A 13,624-nucleotide genomic window follows, 5' to 3' on the forward strand; every position below is an offset into this window, starting at 1 on the left:
CATGTAGCCCAACATGTGGCCCTAAACCCACTGAGATTCTGCACAATAAATCACACACACACACACACACACACACACACACACACACACACTGATAATTTTCATTGTGTTGAACACCATTCTCCCTTCCCCCTGTTCCTCACACATGGGAAGAATCTCCACTCCTGTATGAAATCAGTGAGTGACAACTTTCATGACAAAACAAAAGCAAACACAAATTGACACGAATGGAGAGTGCCTGCCCTTATGGTTTCTTGTTTGCCCAGCACCTGAAACTTGAAGATTATATGGAGACAATTTCCTGGCTCGTTCTCAGGAGGGAAAGACCCAGGGTATCCTTATCCAGTCAGTGTAGCCAACACTAATCTCACTTTTGGTGGTTTCTCTGATCTACAGACACAGGCATCAATTCTCAGATCACACAACCAGAAGCCCCGGTGGTAGTAGGATGCCAGGCATCAGATCTGTGACTCCCCAGGAGCAGAAGGAGGTGCTGATGCAGGGAGAGCAGAGACAGAAAAGTTGTCCTGGGAAATCAGAACCTGTAGACCAGTTGCAGTGTAGCTTTTCACTGTCCTCAGTATCCTGAGCACCCCTGCACCCCTGCCCCTTGTCTCCACACAAGAGGTTTGTGTTTGATCTCATGCAGACTTCCCCTCACTGTGTAACTTGCACAGGAACACAGCTATGTCCTCAGTGGTCACAGAACTCAGCTGCAGGGAGAACTGGTTCTCAGACATGTTTCTAGTGATGGAGGTGTGGCTCTTGACAGCCGGACTGCAGTAAGAGTTCCCGTCATAACATATGTCCCCTGTCCACTCCAGACTTTTCCATAGAGGCTGGCAGATCCAGTTCCAGCAGCCATGGAGAATGGTGATGGAGAATCCAGACACAGTGCAGGCAATGTAGAGGGTCAGTGAGGGCTTCACCAGTCCTGGACCTGACTCCTGAAGCTGTACCTGGTACAGGACACCTGGGGACAAGTTGCATCATACACTATCAGCCATACTCCATCAACACTATTCCATAGAATTCTGTCTGACATCTGAGACACTCACATTTGGGTGCTGTCACCTGGCACAGGAGGAGACTAAGCACTCTAATCTTTTCTAGAGCACAGATTTGCCTTCCCCAGAGAACTCTGCCCCTTGTAAGAAAACAGTTGTGAGCCCCCACAGTCTAGGGTAGGATTTAAACTGGAAGTGAGCAAGAAATTTGCATGTGAGGGATGACGTCCTCATAAGTGAGGGGAGACTGAGGTCACTTCCCCATGTCCTTCTGGGCCCTGAGCACAGTTCTTCTCTCGGACTCAAGGGCATGGGTCAGGGTTGGTAAGTCAGTTGGGTTATGAGACAACTTTGAATCATGACAACACACAGCCTTTATTTCTACATTTATAGTTTAAACTTGGGCTCAATGAGGAATCTCACTATTTTAATTTTGTAGATTTTTCAAGTGGATATCAGAACAAATTAACATTATGCCCAAACATCTGTGCAAGTCCAAAAAGTCACATGAAGTAGACTCATTCTTGCCAAATTTGAAAATCAAAATTTTATATAAAATAATATTTGATGTAAAAATAAGAGTAACATGAAATAGAATAAAATAAATAAAATAAAATAAAATAAAAAAGTCTTTCCCTTGACCTGCCTGAGCTCCCCTGGGCATGTACTCGGGATTGCAGGTGCAGCCTCTGTCTTAGTCCAGCTCCAAAGCACAGGTAACTCTGGTCGGGACCTGTTTCTAGGAGTAAAGCAGTGGCCCTGCAGCAGAGACAGGTATTACACACACTGTGTCCTTCCTTTCACCTCATTTCTCCCAAAACAGTATAGGCAGCCCCTTCCTATAGGTGAGCCATTCAGGAGGGTCTTCCAGGTTCTTAGACCACATAAGGCACTGACATTGTACAGTCAACTTCTTCCATAGAGACACAGGTGCTGACTCTGGGCCAGCAGGTGTTCTGAGAGGTGTATGGATGACAGGACCAGTTTCCTGGTCATAGAGAGTCAGTTTGAAACCTGCTGTACTGGAACCAACCTGAGACCCTTGGGAAAGGGGACCCGGAAGTTGATGTCCACGAAAGGGGACTGGGAGCTTATGGTGGGCCAAGGTGACAGATGGAGGGAAACCAAAGTGCAGAGTGTGTGTATCTTTCATTATATCACTAAACAGAGGTGAAACCCATTATGGGATTTAAGAGCCCGGTGAATGCTTAAAACCAAGGTTGCTTCCCCAAGTCTCGCTCACCCTCCATACACAGAAAATCTCCACTGCAGTCACATTATTTAATAGTGCACAGTGAGGACTGGGACTCATATGACAGATTGAAAACATCCGTGGACCATTTGTGAGATTTCCTCAGGGGACAAATATCTCAGGAGATTCCTCCTTTATTGACAAGAGAGATGAGAGTGAGGCTTTGATGCAGCCACATAGGGCCAAGGTGACGTTTGTGATGGGGATGGCAGTAATGCACTGCAGGTGCTGGGGGACACCTGTGAGGATTCCTGGGTACTGGCCAACTGTGACCAGCACGAAGGACAGCAAGGTGAATTCCTAGGAAGAGAATCAGTGAGTACAACTCCTTCAGTGAGGAGCACACCATTGCCCTAGGGGACAGCTGTGGTTTGTAACTCACTCCTGTCCCCTCCACCAATGTTGCCAGCCCAGTGATGTATGTCCTCACCTAGCTCTGAGTCTGCTTATGGCCTCCTCTCCATCACCTTTCCCTGTGATGATGCCCAGAGATGCATTCCAGGTAATACTTGGGTGTTTCCATGTCCTGGTTTGCAAGGAGTGTCAGAGACTGTGACCCCAGATAGGAGGAACAATTTGAAGGTCTTGTCATTCTTCTCAGTCCCATAACAGGTGAGAGCAGAGTTGAGGATTAGGTACCTACCTTGGGGAAACTACTCAGTGAGAATTCGTGGGGACAGACAAGGTGTTTCCTGAGAAGGGAGGTTCCACATTGTGCAGCATGGTCTTGTATGTGATGTGTGTCATGGACAATTGTCCATCCCCACTGTTATTCTTTTGACACCTTCAGTCAGAGAATGCTGGGGCCTATGTCATATCACACATATTGCATCTCCTATGAAGAAGCATCTGTGTCCTTGAAATGTCCTTCACCCTCTCAGGTCAGGACTAACTCTCTCTCCCTGTCCCCATACATCCATCAAACACAAGCTGTGCTGCAACCATTCAATGCCAGATAATTTCATAGGATTAAGGCCAACAGAAGAACATTCACAGAAATATTCAGGTGTCTTACATGCATTTATTCAAGGGTTGGTGATCTGCACATGCTACCAGCTGTGTGTCTCCCTACATGTCCATACATGCCACCTGTGTGTCTCCTGCACTCTATCTGTGTACCCAGTGGGAAGTACCAACTCCCTTACATACTAAAATATGGACAAAGCCAACTGGAAGCCAACAGATTTTTCAACAGAGCTTCCTTCTCTGCATGCAAGCCCACTCAATGGTATGGGGGCCATTTATCAGACACAATCTCAGGGTTGTGAGAACACTACTTCTCAGGCCTGTTCTCAAGGATATGGGAAACTGTCTCTCTTAGACAGTTCAGTCCTGATACATTCCAAAATTTGTTACATTTTCAGAGACAACCATGGAAAGAACTATGACTTCTTGTAAAGTCAATATTTTTGAGAATAATTTTCAGATCATATTTTTAAACAGGAAAGATAACTATAACTCTATAGAATAACTGGCTTTATAGAAACACTGGCAAGTAATCAGCAAAAACTAAATTGGTTATGGGACAAAATTAACTGAATTCTATTGCAGTTTTCTAACAGCTAGTTAGCATATTAATTTTTAATAATGTTGTTTTTCAGACATAAGAAACTTAGCATTATTCTTAAAGCAATAATGGACATACAGAGGACATACAGAGGATCAAGAGACACATGAAGAGATGCTCAATGTCGCCAGCAATCAGAGAGATGAAAATTAAAACCACAATGAGATACTTCGATATATTTCTTATTGAAGTATAATGTGGTTACTTATACTTCAATAAGAAATATTGAGGAATTCATATTTTCCTCCTGTTTGATCCCTCTAGAATTTAGACAGTATTACGTAATGGGTATTATAATTTCCATGGCAATATATTTGTTTGAATGAATCAAGCAAGAAGCTGATTTATTCATAACAAAGCACATAAAACCATTTTCCAGTAGTGGATTTATCAGCCAAGAATTTTACTGAAATGTCATGTTTGAGAGACATGGCTAGACTCTGGTTGTCAGCAAAAGCTTTAAGGAACACAGAATGACTTTGAAGTGAATACAAGCTACTTGGAGAAATGGCCTGGTACCTTGCTTATTTGGAATGTTCATGGCAGTATCTCTAGGCAAAGAGTGAAAGTTTCTTTCCCAGGAGATGGCAGGGGAGAGCTCAGGAAATTTTGAAATACCTCAAGAACTTAAAAAACTCACTCAAAGTTACAGGTAATTTGGGTAAAACCTAATAGCACCTGTGTGGCTTGACTTCACTGCTTCGTGGGGTGAATTAAATCTCATCCTGGAATTAAAAAAATAATGATTGTTCAAGTGCAGTTTTCTTTCTTTTATTCCCATCCCAGCCCAACCTCGTAGTGCACCCCACCTCCCTCTCATTTCCACCCCCTTATTTGTTGTCCATGTGTCCTTTATACTACTTCCTGTAAATTCTTCCCTTTTTTCCCGTGAAATTCACTCCCCTCTCCCCTCTGGTCACTGTCTTCCCATTTCTCTATTTCAGTGTCTTTGTTTTTATTTTGCTTGTTTGTTTGTTTGTTGTTTCGCTTCCTGTTAAAGGTGAGATCATATGGTATTTGTCTTTCAACACCTGGCTTATTTCACTCAGCATAATGCTTTCCAGTTCCATCCATGTAGTTGCAAAGGGTAGGAGTTCGGTCTTTCTTTCTGCTGAATAGAATTCCATTGTGTATATGTACCACGGTTTTTGATCCATTCATTTACTGATGGGCACCTAGGTAGCTTCCAGCTCTTGGCTATTGTAAATTGTGCTGCTATGGACATTGAGGTGCATAGGTTCTTTTGAACTGATGTTTTATGATTCTTAGGATATAATCCTAGCAGTGGAATTGCTGGGTCAAAAGGAAGGTCAATTTTTATTTTTCTGAGAAAATTTCATACTGTTTTCCATAATGGTTGCACCAGTCTGCAATCCCACCAACAGTGAACTAAGGACCCCTTCTCCCCACAACCTCTCCAACATTTGTTGTTTGTTGCTTTGTTTATGATAGCCATCCTGACTGGTGTAAAGTGGTATCTCATTGTGGTCTAGAGACACATGAAGAGATGCTCAATATCTTAAGATATCAAATGGGATTTGTTTCTTAATTTGTGCTTCTGCTGATTCATTGTGAGTATATAAAATCTTTTTGATTTCTGGATATTGACTTTGTAACCCACTGTTTTGCCAAATTCATTTATTAAGTCCAGCAGTTTTTGGGCAGAGTCTGTAGGATTTCCCATGTACACTACCATGCCATCTGCAAAGAATGACAGTTTTGTTTTCCCCTTTCCTATTTAAATGCCATTTATTTCCTTTTCTTGTCTGATCACTGTGGCTAAAACTTCCAATATTATATTGAATAGAAGTGGTGAAAGTGGACAACTTTGTCTTGTTCTTGATCTTAGTGGAAAAGATTTTAGTTTTTTTTTCCATTGAGTATGATGTTGACTCTAGGTCTCTCCTATGTGGCCTTTATTATATTGAGGAATGCTTCCTCTATTTCCACTTTGCTGAGTGTTTTTATCATACATGGGTGTTGTACCTTATCAAAAGCTTTTTCCACATCTATTGATATGATCATGTGATTTTTGTCTTAGCTTTTGTTTATATGATGTATTGCATTTACTGATTTGCAAATATTGAACCATCCTTGCATCTCTGGGATGAATTTCACTCGGTCATGGTGTATGAACTTTTTAATGTATTGTTGGATGCGATTTGCCAATATTTTGTTGAGGATTTTGCATCTATGTTCTTTGATGATATTGTCCTGAAGTGTTCTTTCTTTTTTATTCCGTTATCTGGTTTTGGAATTAGTTTGGTGCTGGCTTCATAAAAAGAGTTTGGGAGTCTTCCATTATTTTGGATTTTTTGGAATAGTCTGTTAAGAATAGGGGTTAGCTCTTCCTTAAATGCTTTGTAAAATTCTTCTGTGAAACCATCTTGTCCAAGGGTTTTGTGTGATAGAAATTTTTTGATTATTGCTTCAATTTCATCTGCTGTTATTGGTCTGTTCAGGCTTTTTGTCTCTTCTTCATTGAGTTTTTGAACATAATTTTTTTCTAAAAATTTGTCCATTTCACCTAGGTTTTCAAATTTTTTGGCATGCAGTTCTTCATAGTCATTTCTTAGAAGCCCTTCAATTTCTGTGGTGTCAGTTATAATCTCTCTTCTTTCATTTCTGACTGTGTTTATTTGTGTCCTCTCTCTTCTTTTCTTGATGAGCCTACTTAAAGGCTTGTTGATTTTATTTATCTCTTCAGAAAACCAGCTCATGGATTCATTGATACTTAAAATTGTGCTTTTAGTCTCTATGTCATATAATGCTGCTCTGATCTTGGTTATTTCCTTTTTTCTACTTGCTTTGGGCTGTTTTTTTTGTTGTTCCTCAAGTTCTTGTAGGTGTAGGGTTAGGTGGTTATTTTGAAATGTTTCCATCTATTTTAGGTAGGCCTGTACTGCTCTGAACTTTTCTCTTAGGACTTCCTTCACTGTGTCCCATAAGTTTTGGGTTATTGTGAGATCATTTTTATTTGTTTCCAGAAAGTTTTTGATTTCTTCCCTAATTTCATTCTTGACCCATTTGTTATTTAATAGCATACCATTCCATCTCCATGATTTTGGGTGCTTTGGGATTTCTCCTTTGGGGTTGGTTTCCAATTTCAGGCCCTTGTGGTCAGAGAAAATGCTTGGGATGATTTCAATTTTTTTTACATGTCTTGAGTCTCGTTTTGTGTCCTATCATGTAGTCTATCTTTGAAAGTGTTCCATGCGCATTTGAAAAGAATGTGTAGTTAGCTTCTTTGGGATGAACGGATTTCTGTATATAAGTTAAGTCCATTTCATCTAGAGCATTGTTCAATGCCACAATATGTTTGTTGATATTTTGTTTGGAAGATCTGTCCATTTTTGACAGTGGGGTATTAAAATCCCCTACTATAATGTTGTTGCTGTCAATATCTTTCCCGAAATCCTCTAATATTTTCTTTATATATTTTGGTGCTCCTATGTTGGGTGCATATATATTTACAATGTTAATGTCTTCTTGGTGGACTCTTCCCTTGAGTATTACGAAGTAACCTACTGGGTCTCTCTTTATGGCCCTTTTTTTAAGACTATTTTGTCTGATATGAGTATTGCTACCCTGACTTTCTTTTTCTTGTTCGTTTGCTTGGAAAATTTGTTTTCAGCCCTTCACTTTTAGTCAGTGTAAATTTTTTGTCCTGAAGTGGGTCTTTTGTAGACAGCATATATGTGGGTCATGCTTTCTTATCAATTCAGCTATTCTATGTCTTTTTATTGGAGCATTTAATCCATTTACATTTAATGCTATTATTGATAGGTACTTATTAATTGCCATTTTTGTACCTGTGTTCCTTTCTGTCTCTCTTTTTACCTTCCTTAAAGCAGCCCCTTTAGTATTTCTTGCAGATCTGGTTTGGTGGAGGTGTATTCTTTTAGACATCTTTTGTCTTGGAAGCTTTTTATTTGGTGATCTATCTTTACTGAGAGCCTTGCTGGGTAAAGTAGCCTTGGTTTCAGGCCTCTGGTTCTCATTACTTGGAATATTTCTTTTCATTCTCTTCTTGCATGAATTGTTTCCATTGAGATATCAGCAGCTAACCTTATTCGGGCTCCCTTGTATATTACTTTCTTTTTCTCCCTTGCTGTCATTAAGATTCTTACTTTGTCTTGGAATTTTGCCCTTTAATGATCATGCGTCTTAAAGTGGGCCTCTTTGAGTTCCTCTTGATTGAGACTCTTTGTGATTCCTGGATCTGTGTGACTTTTTCTCTCATCAAACTAGAGAAGTTTTCCCTCATAAATTTTTCAGATAGGTTTTCAATCCTTGGTTCTTCGTCTTCTCCTAATAGGGTAATAATACCCTATTTTTCGAATATTATTATGTTTCACAGTGTCTTCCATTTCTCTTAATCCCTCTTCATTCTTTATGAGCCTCTTTTCCTATTCATTCTCTTTCTTGGATTTTTTCCTAGTTTGTCCTCCAACTCACTGATCCGATCTGCTTCATCGATCTTGCTTTTGATTCCTTCACTGTGTTCTTCAGTTCAGAAATTTTATTCTTCATTTCCTCTTGTCCCTTGCTGATAGTTTCAATTTCCTTTTTCATGTTGATATAGTTTGCAGTGAGTTCGTTGTAGCTGCCCTGTAGTTGCTTGTAGCTGATTGTGATATCTTTCAACTTCCTGATAACCAGTGCTTTGAATTCAATGTCTGATAGTTGACTTGCCTCTATTTCATCTAATATTTTTTCTGAGGCTTCCTCCTTTCCTCTCATTCGGGGATTGTTTCTTTGTCTTCTCACCGTTTTTGAGACTCTTCTTGTTAGTCTCAGCTTCTTAAATTGATCTGTTCTAACTCCCTGGGTTTGTGCTGTGACCTTCTTTGGTGGAATTCTTGTGAAATTCAGTGGTGCAGTCTCCTTCAGTTATCCTAGTGTTCTCCCCTTCCACCTACTTTTGTGTGTGTGTGTGTGTGTGTGTGTGTGTGTGTGTGTGTTTGATCAGTTGGAGGGGTTGGCAAAATGGTTTATGACAGCGGGAGAGTATTTTATGACATTTACAGTCACAGCTGGTAGAGAAATGATAGAAGATCTTTAGGCTATATATAATGTTAACCATAATCTTCAACCCAACTTGCCACTTTTAGGAGACAATGGACACAAGATAAGTCTCATGTTTGAGAGAGAAGACGAGTGAGTTGGATCTAGAAAGCAGTGAATTTGCAATTGGTCAGATTCTGGGGTGAGGTGAGAGTAAAAGATAGTAAACAGGTGGAATGTGTGTGGAAATAGAGTTAATTACTTCAGTAGTAGAGTTCAGGAAACTGTGAAGTGGACTAAGATCCGGGAGATGTGTTGTGAAGTATTTAAAGTTTTATAGAACCGCTATTATTTACAATAATATTAAAACAACAATCATATGACAGAGTATGTGTTGTGGATAACATGAATAAGGGATACAGAACTTTGGGTAGTGTGCTAAATGAAAACAAGTGGTGTGAAATGTAGAAAATTGGCAATACACTGTGGAGGAGAGAACAGGGGAAACCTGTTAAATGATATAATATAACCAGTCAAGGAAAAGAAGCCTATACAGAAAGAGGAGGTATACAAAGAAACTGTTAAAATATAAAAGAAGTGAGAATAATGACAAAAATAATAATAATACAAATATGCAGCAACTTGTGGCTTCTCTGCTATAGCAAAGTGAAATTTGTCTCTCTGTCTCTACTGTTGGGAAGCCTCTTCTTTGGGCCCAACTCTGGTCTTTTTGCAGTTCCAAATTGTGTCACTTGTGGGTAAAAGAGAAAAAAAAGGCAGGAGAAGGGAGGAAAAAGAGATAAGTTTGAAAAGAATGGAAGAAGAAATAAAACAGAAAAGAAGAAAATAGAGGAAAAAGTATTGAAAGATAAAATAATAATAAAATTAAAAAGATAAAAGATTACTTTTAAAAAATCTCTTGTTTGTTTCAAACTGGCCAAACTGGTTTTTCTGGCTGCAGCAGGCTGAGGGGCAATTGGTGTGGTTTTTCTGGGGGCGATCTCCCAAGAGCCAAACCAATGCCTCTCCCCAGCGCCTTATGAAGGGGTTCTAGGACTTCCACATAGTGCTCTTTTTTCAGGGGTTATCACTGGGGGTTGGGTTGTGGGGCGCTCATGCGCTGGCCAGGCTGCCTGGTTTCTGTGGGTTTGGGCGCAGACCTGTCTCAGTTTTGTGGGCAAATTCCAGGATTTCCACCCAACCTTGGTTTTGCTGCCAAGCTGGATGGGGAGCTGGATGGGGAGCAGACGGGGAACAGATTAACAGGAGCAGGCTGTTACTATAGAAGTCAGAGCCCTACACTGTGTCTCTCAGTTCTCCTGGGCTGGCGACCACAGAGTCAGCAGTTGATCTCAGCCCTTTGTCTTTAGTGCCCTCTCTGCAAACTCTAACAAACAAGTTTCTCCAGGTGCCCAACCTTGTTTGGCCAGGGAGGGAGGGAGCTGATAACCCAGCTCTCTCTCAAGGACCCTTCGGCATGTCCAGGGCTCCCAAAGAGTATGAGAGAGGTGCACCGGAAGTCGTTACTGACTGCTGGACACCAACCAAGGTGCACCTCCGAGGTGCGCTGGGTGCTGTGTGCTGGGCACCTGGCTCTGGGCTGTGCACCAGCTGAAGCCTCTGCTGCTCCTGTCTTTGCTCTGATCCCTGAGACTCTACTGTACTACAGCCATCTCCCTACCATCTGGATCTTCCATGACCATCATGATTTCTGGTCTCTTATTTTCATATATGCTAGGGAACTGTTGGCTGTTTGTGCTGTTCCTCTGTATATCAGCCAGGATTTTCTCCCATGTGTACAAGAAAATGGAATCTACTCCGTCCTACTCCATCGCCATCTTGGAACCCCAACTCTCATCCTGGCAATTTCTTATAGAAGTCAAGCAACACAAATTTAAGACAGCCTACATAATCAATTGTTATTCCTGTTATGTTTATGCAAACAATGAGGCAGAATTGAAACTTAATTTAGTGCTGTAAATGAATTAGCCTTTGCCTGGCTTTTTAAAAAGAAATGAGTGTAATTTTATGTAGAGAAATTAAGTATCAATATATTCCATACCACACAATTATGGACATTAAACTCTACATAAGTTACTAGCCTTCAATGTTTTTTAAATACATTTTATTGATTATGCCTTTACAGTTGTTCTATTCCCCCCTTTATTCCCCTCCACCCTGCACACCTCCTCCCCCAACATTCCTCCCTTTAGCTTATGACCATGAGTCTCAAGTACTTTAGATACTATATTTACCCTACTATTCTTGCCCTCCCCCTATCTATTTTCTACCTACCATCTAAGCTACTTATTTTCTTTACCTTCTTCCCTTTTCTCCTTCTCCCACTCCCCTGTTGCTAACCCTCCTTGAGATCTTCATTTCTATGGTTCTGCTCCTGATCTAGCTGTCCTCTTAGTTTGCTTTTGTTTCAGGTGTGGTTGTTAATAACTGTGAGTTTGCTGTCCTTTCACTGTTCATATTTTTTATCTTCTTTTTCTTAGATAAGTCCCTTTAACATTTCATATAATAAGGGCTTGGTGATAATGAACTCCTTGAATTTGATCTTATCTGAGAAGCACTTTATCTGTCCTTCCATTCTAAATGAAAGTTTTGCTGGATAGAGCAATCTTGGTTGTAGGTCTTTGGATTTCATGACTTGGAATACCTCTTTCCAGCCCCTTCTTGCATGCATGGTCTGTTTTGAGAAATCCACTGACAGTCTGATGGGAACTCATTTGTAGGTGACTGCCCCCTTATCTGTTGCTGCTTCTAGGATTCTTTCCTTTATTTTAATCTTGGCTAATATAATGATGATGTGCCTTGGTGTGTTCCTTGTTGGGTCCAACTTCTTTGGGACTCTCTGAGCTTCCTGGATGTCCTGGAAGTCTATTTCCTTTGCCAGATTGGAATAAAATTCTCCTTTATTATTTGTTCAAATAAGTTTTCCATTTATGGCTGTTCCTCTTCCGCTTATGGTACCCCTATAATTCAGATGTTGGAACGTTTAAAGATGTCCTGAAGGTTCCTAAGCCTCTCCTCATTTTTTTTTTAATTCTTGTTTCTTTATATTTTTCTGTTTGGTCATTTTTTTCTTTCTTCTGGTCCTCTCCTTTGATTTGAGTCCCAGTTTCCTGTCCATCATTATTGGTTTCCTGTGCATTTCCCTTCATTTCAATTAGTTTGGCCTTCATTTGTTCCTCTAATTTATAACTAAAATCAATCAGTTCTGTGAGCATCCTTATCACTAATGTTTTGAACTGTGCTCCTGATAGGTTGGCAATTTCCTGGTTGCTTAGAATTATCGGCTCAGGGGTTTGAGTCCTTCTTGAGCCAAGTTTTGGTCTGTTTGAGCCTGTTACATATGAGGAGGGGAACCTTAGATGTTCACCAGGGTGGGGCCACCCAGGTCAATGGGTTGTGATGATGTATGTTGGGGCAGGGTCAGAGAGTGAGCAATAGTGGTCCCCTCTACTGCTTCCCGCCACTGGGGCCTGCAAGATTTTTCTAACTGCTCACTCCTTGGCTGGTTTTATCTGGGCACGAATGTGTGACCACAGTTAGTCTGCAGCCTTGCGCCTTCACTGGGTCTGCCCATCTCAACCCTACATCTGGGATTCACCCTCGGCTGCCTGCACACCTGGGTCCAGGGATCTTTTTTGCCTGCTCCACTGCTGGCTCCGCCCTTCTTACTGATCTGGCTGAATGGTTCATTGGTGTTGGACCTTCCTATAGTTCAATTTTATGTGATTTGTCTGTTTGTTTTTTGTTGCTAAAACTTTTTTTTAGATTTTGATTAATTTATTTTTAGAGGGGAAAGGAAGGAGATAGGGAGAGAAATATCAATGTATGGTTGCCTCTCGTGTATCCCCTGCTGGGAACTGGCCTGCAACCCAGGCATGTGCCCTGACTGTGAATTGAACAGCGATACTCTGGTTCGCAGGCCCGCACTCAATCCACTGAGCTACACCAGCCAGGTATTGTTTTTAAACTTGGTTGTGTGAGAAGGCATGGTGTTTCCACCTACACCTCCATCTTTGCGGAAGTTCCTCCAATGTTTTTAACTGATAAATGCAACTGGATCCTAACTTTTTCTGTCTTCTTCAACAATATTGAGATTACTCACACAAGTTGACTTTTCCATGTTATAAGCCCTACTTCTTCTTTGGGAGCACCACCTACAGGCACCATCTCCACACTCATCCATGACCAGGTCTCATCTCCCCTCTTACTGAGAGCAAGGCACTCTTGGCTCTTAAGGACAATGAAATCTCTCTTCAGCAGGAAGCAGTTGTAGAAGTCATATGGCATCATGTTTCCCTAATAGGATTCGGAGGCAAAATTCTTGAGTGGGAAAGAGAGTAGCTAGTCAGACAAAATCAGAGCAAGAATGAGAGGCCGGGTACCAATAGTCATAAAGACAGAAAATTCAGGTGCCTGGCTGCAGGCATGTGAAGACAAGTGAGTAAAAAGTGGCACATAGGCAGATGATGAACTCGAATTTTGACTAGGATAATAGATGTGAGGCCCAGAGTCTCCTGTAGACACTTCCCAAACCATCATTATTTCTCCTCGGGAGCCCAAGGTACACTTTGGACTATGTAGTATGTGTAAAACACCAAACTAACTATGAAAATTCAGTATTGGTGAAAGGGGTAATGAGACAAATGCCTCAACAACCATACCTCCAGCCATTAAAATGCCAACTCAGAGATTAAAGTTAACACACTGCTTTCTCTACCTGCATGGATATTCCAACCTTCTGCTGGAACTGGTCTTGTTCTATAACTTGCT

The 13,624-nt window shown here is 41.0% G+C and overlaps 1 gene segment (V, D, J or C); it reads right to left on the reverse strand.

The window, feature by feature from the left end:
* Positions 1–641: 641 nt before the first annotated feature.
* Positions 642–13,144, reverse strand: LOC119042982 (immunoglobulin heavy variable 4-30-4-like). The segment is given in 2 exon segments: positions 642–973; positions 13,063–13,144. Coding segments are annotated over 2 exon segments (414 nt in total).
* Between the last annotated feature and the right edge of the window lie 480 nt (positions 13,145–13,624).

Source organism: Artibeus jamaicensis, unplaced genomic scaffold (genome assembly GCF_021234435.1).
Source record: "Artibeus jamaicensis isolate MK-2021 breed Jamaican fruit bat unplaced genomic scaffold, CSHL_Jam_final contig_2225, whole genome shotgun sequence".
Lineage (NCBI taxonomy): Eukaryota > Metazoa > Chordata > Mammalia > Chiroptera > Phyllostomidae > Artibeus > Artibeus jamaicensis.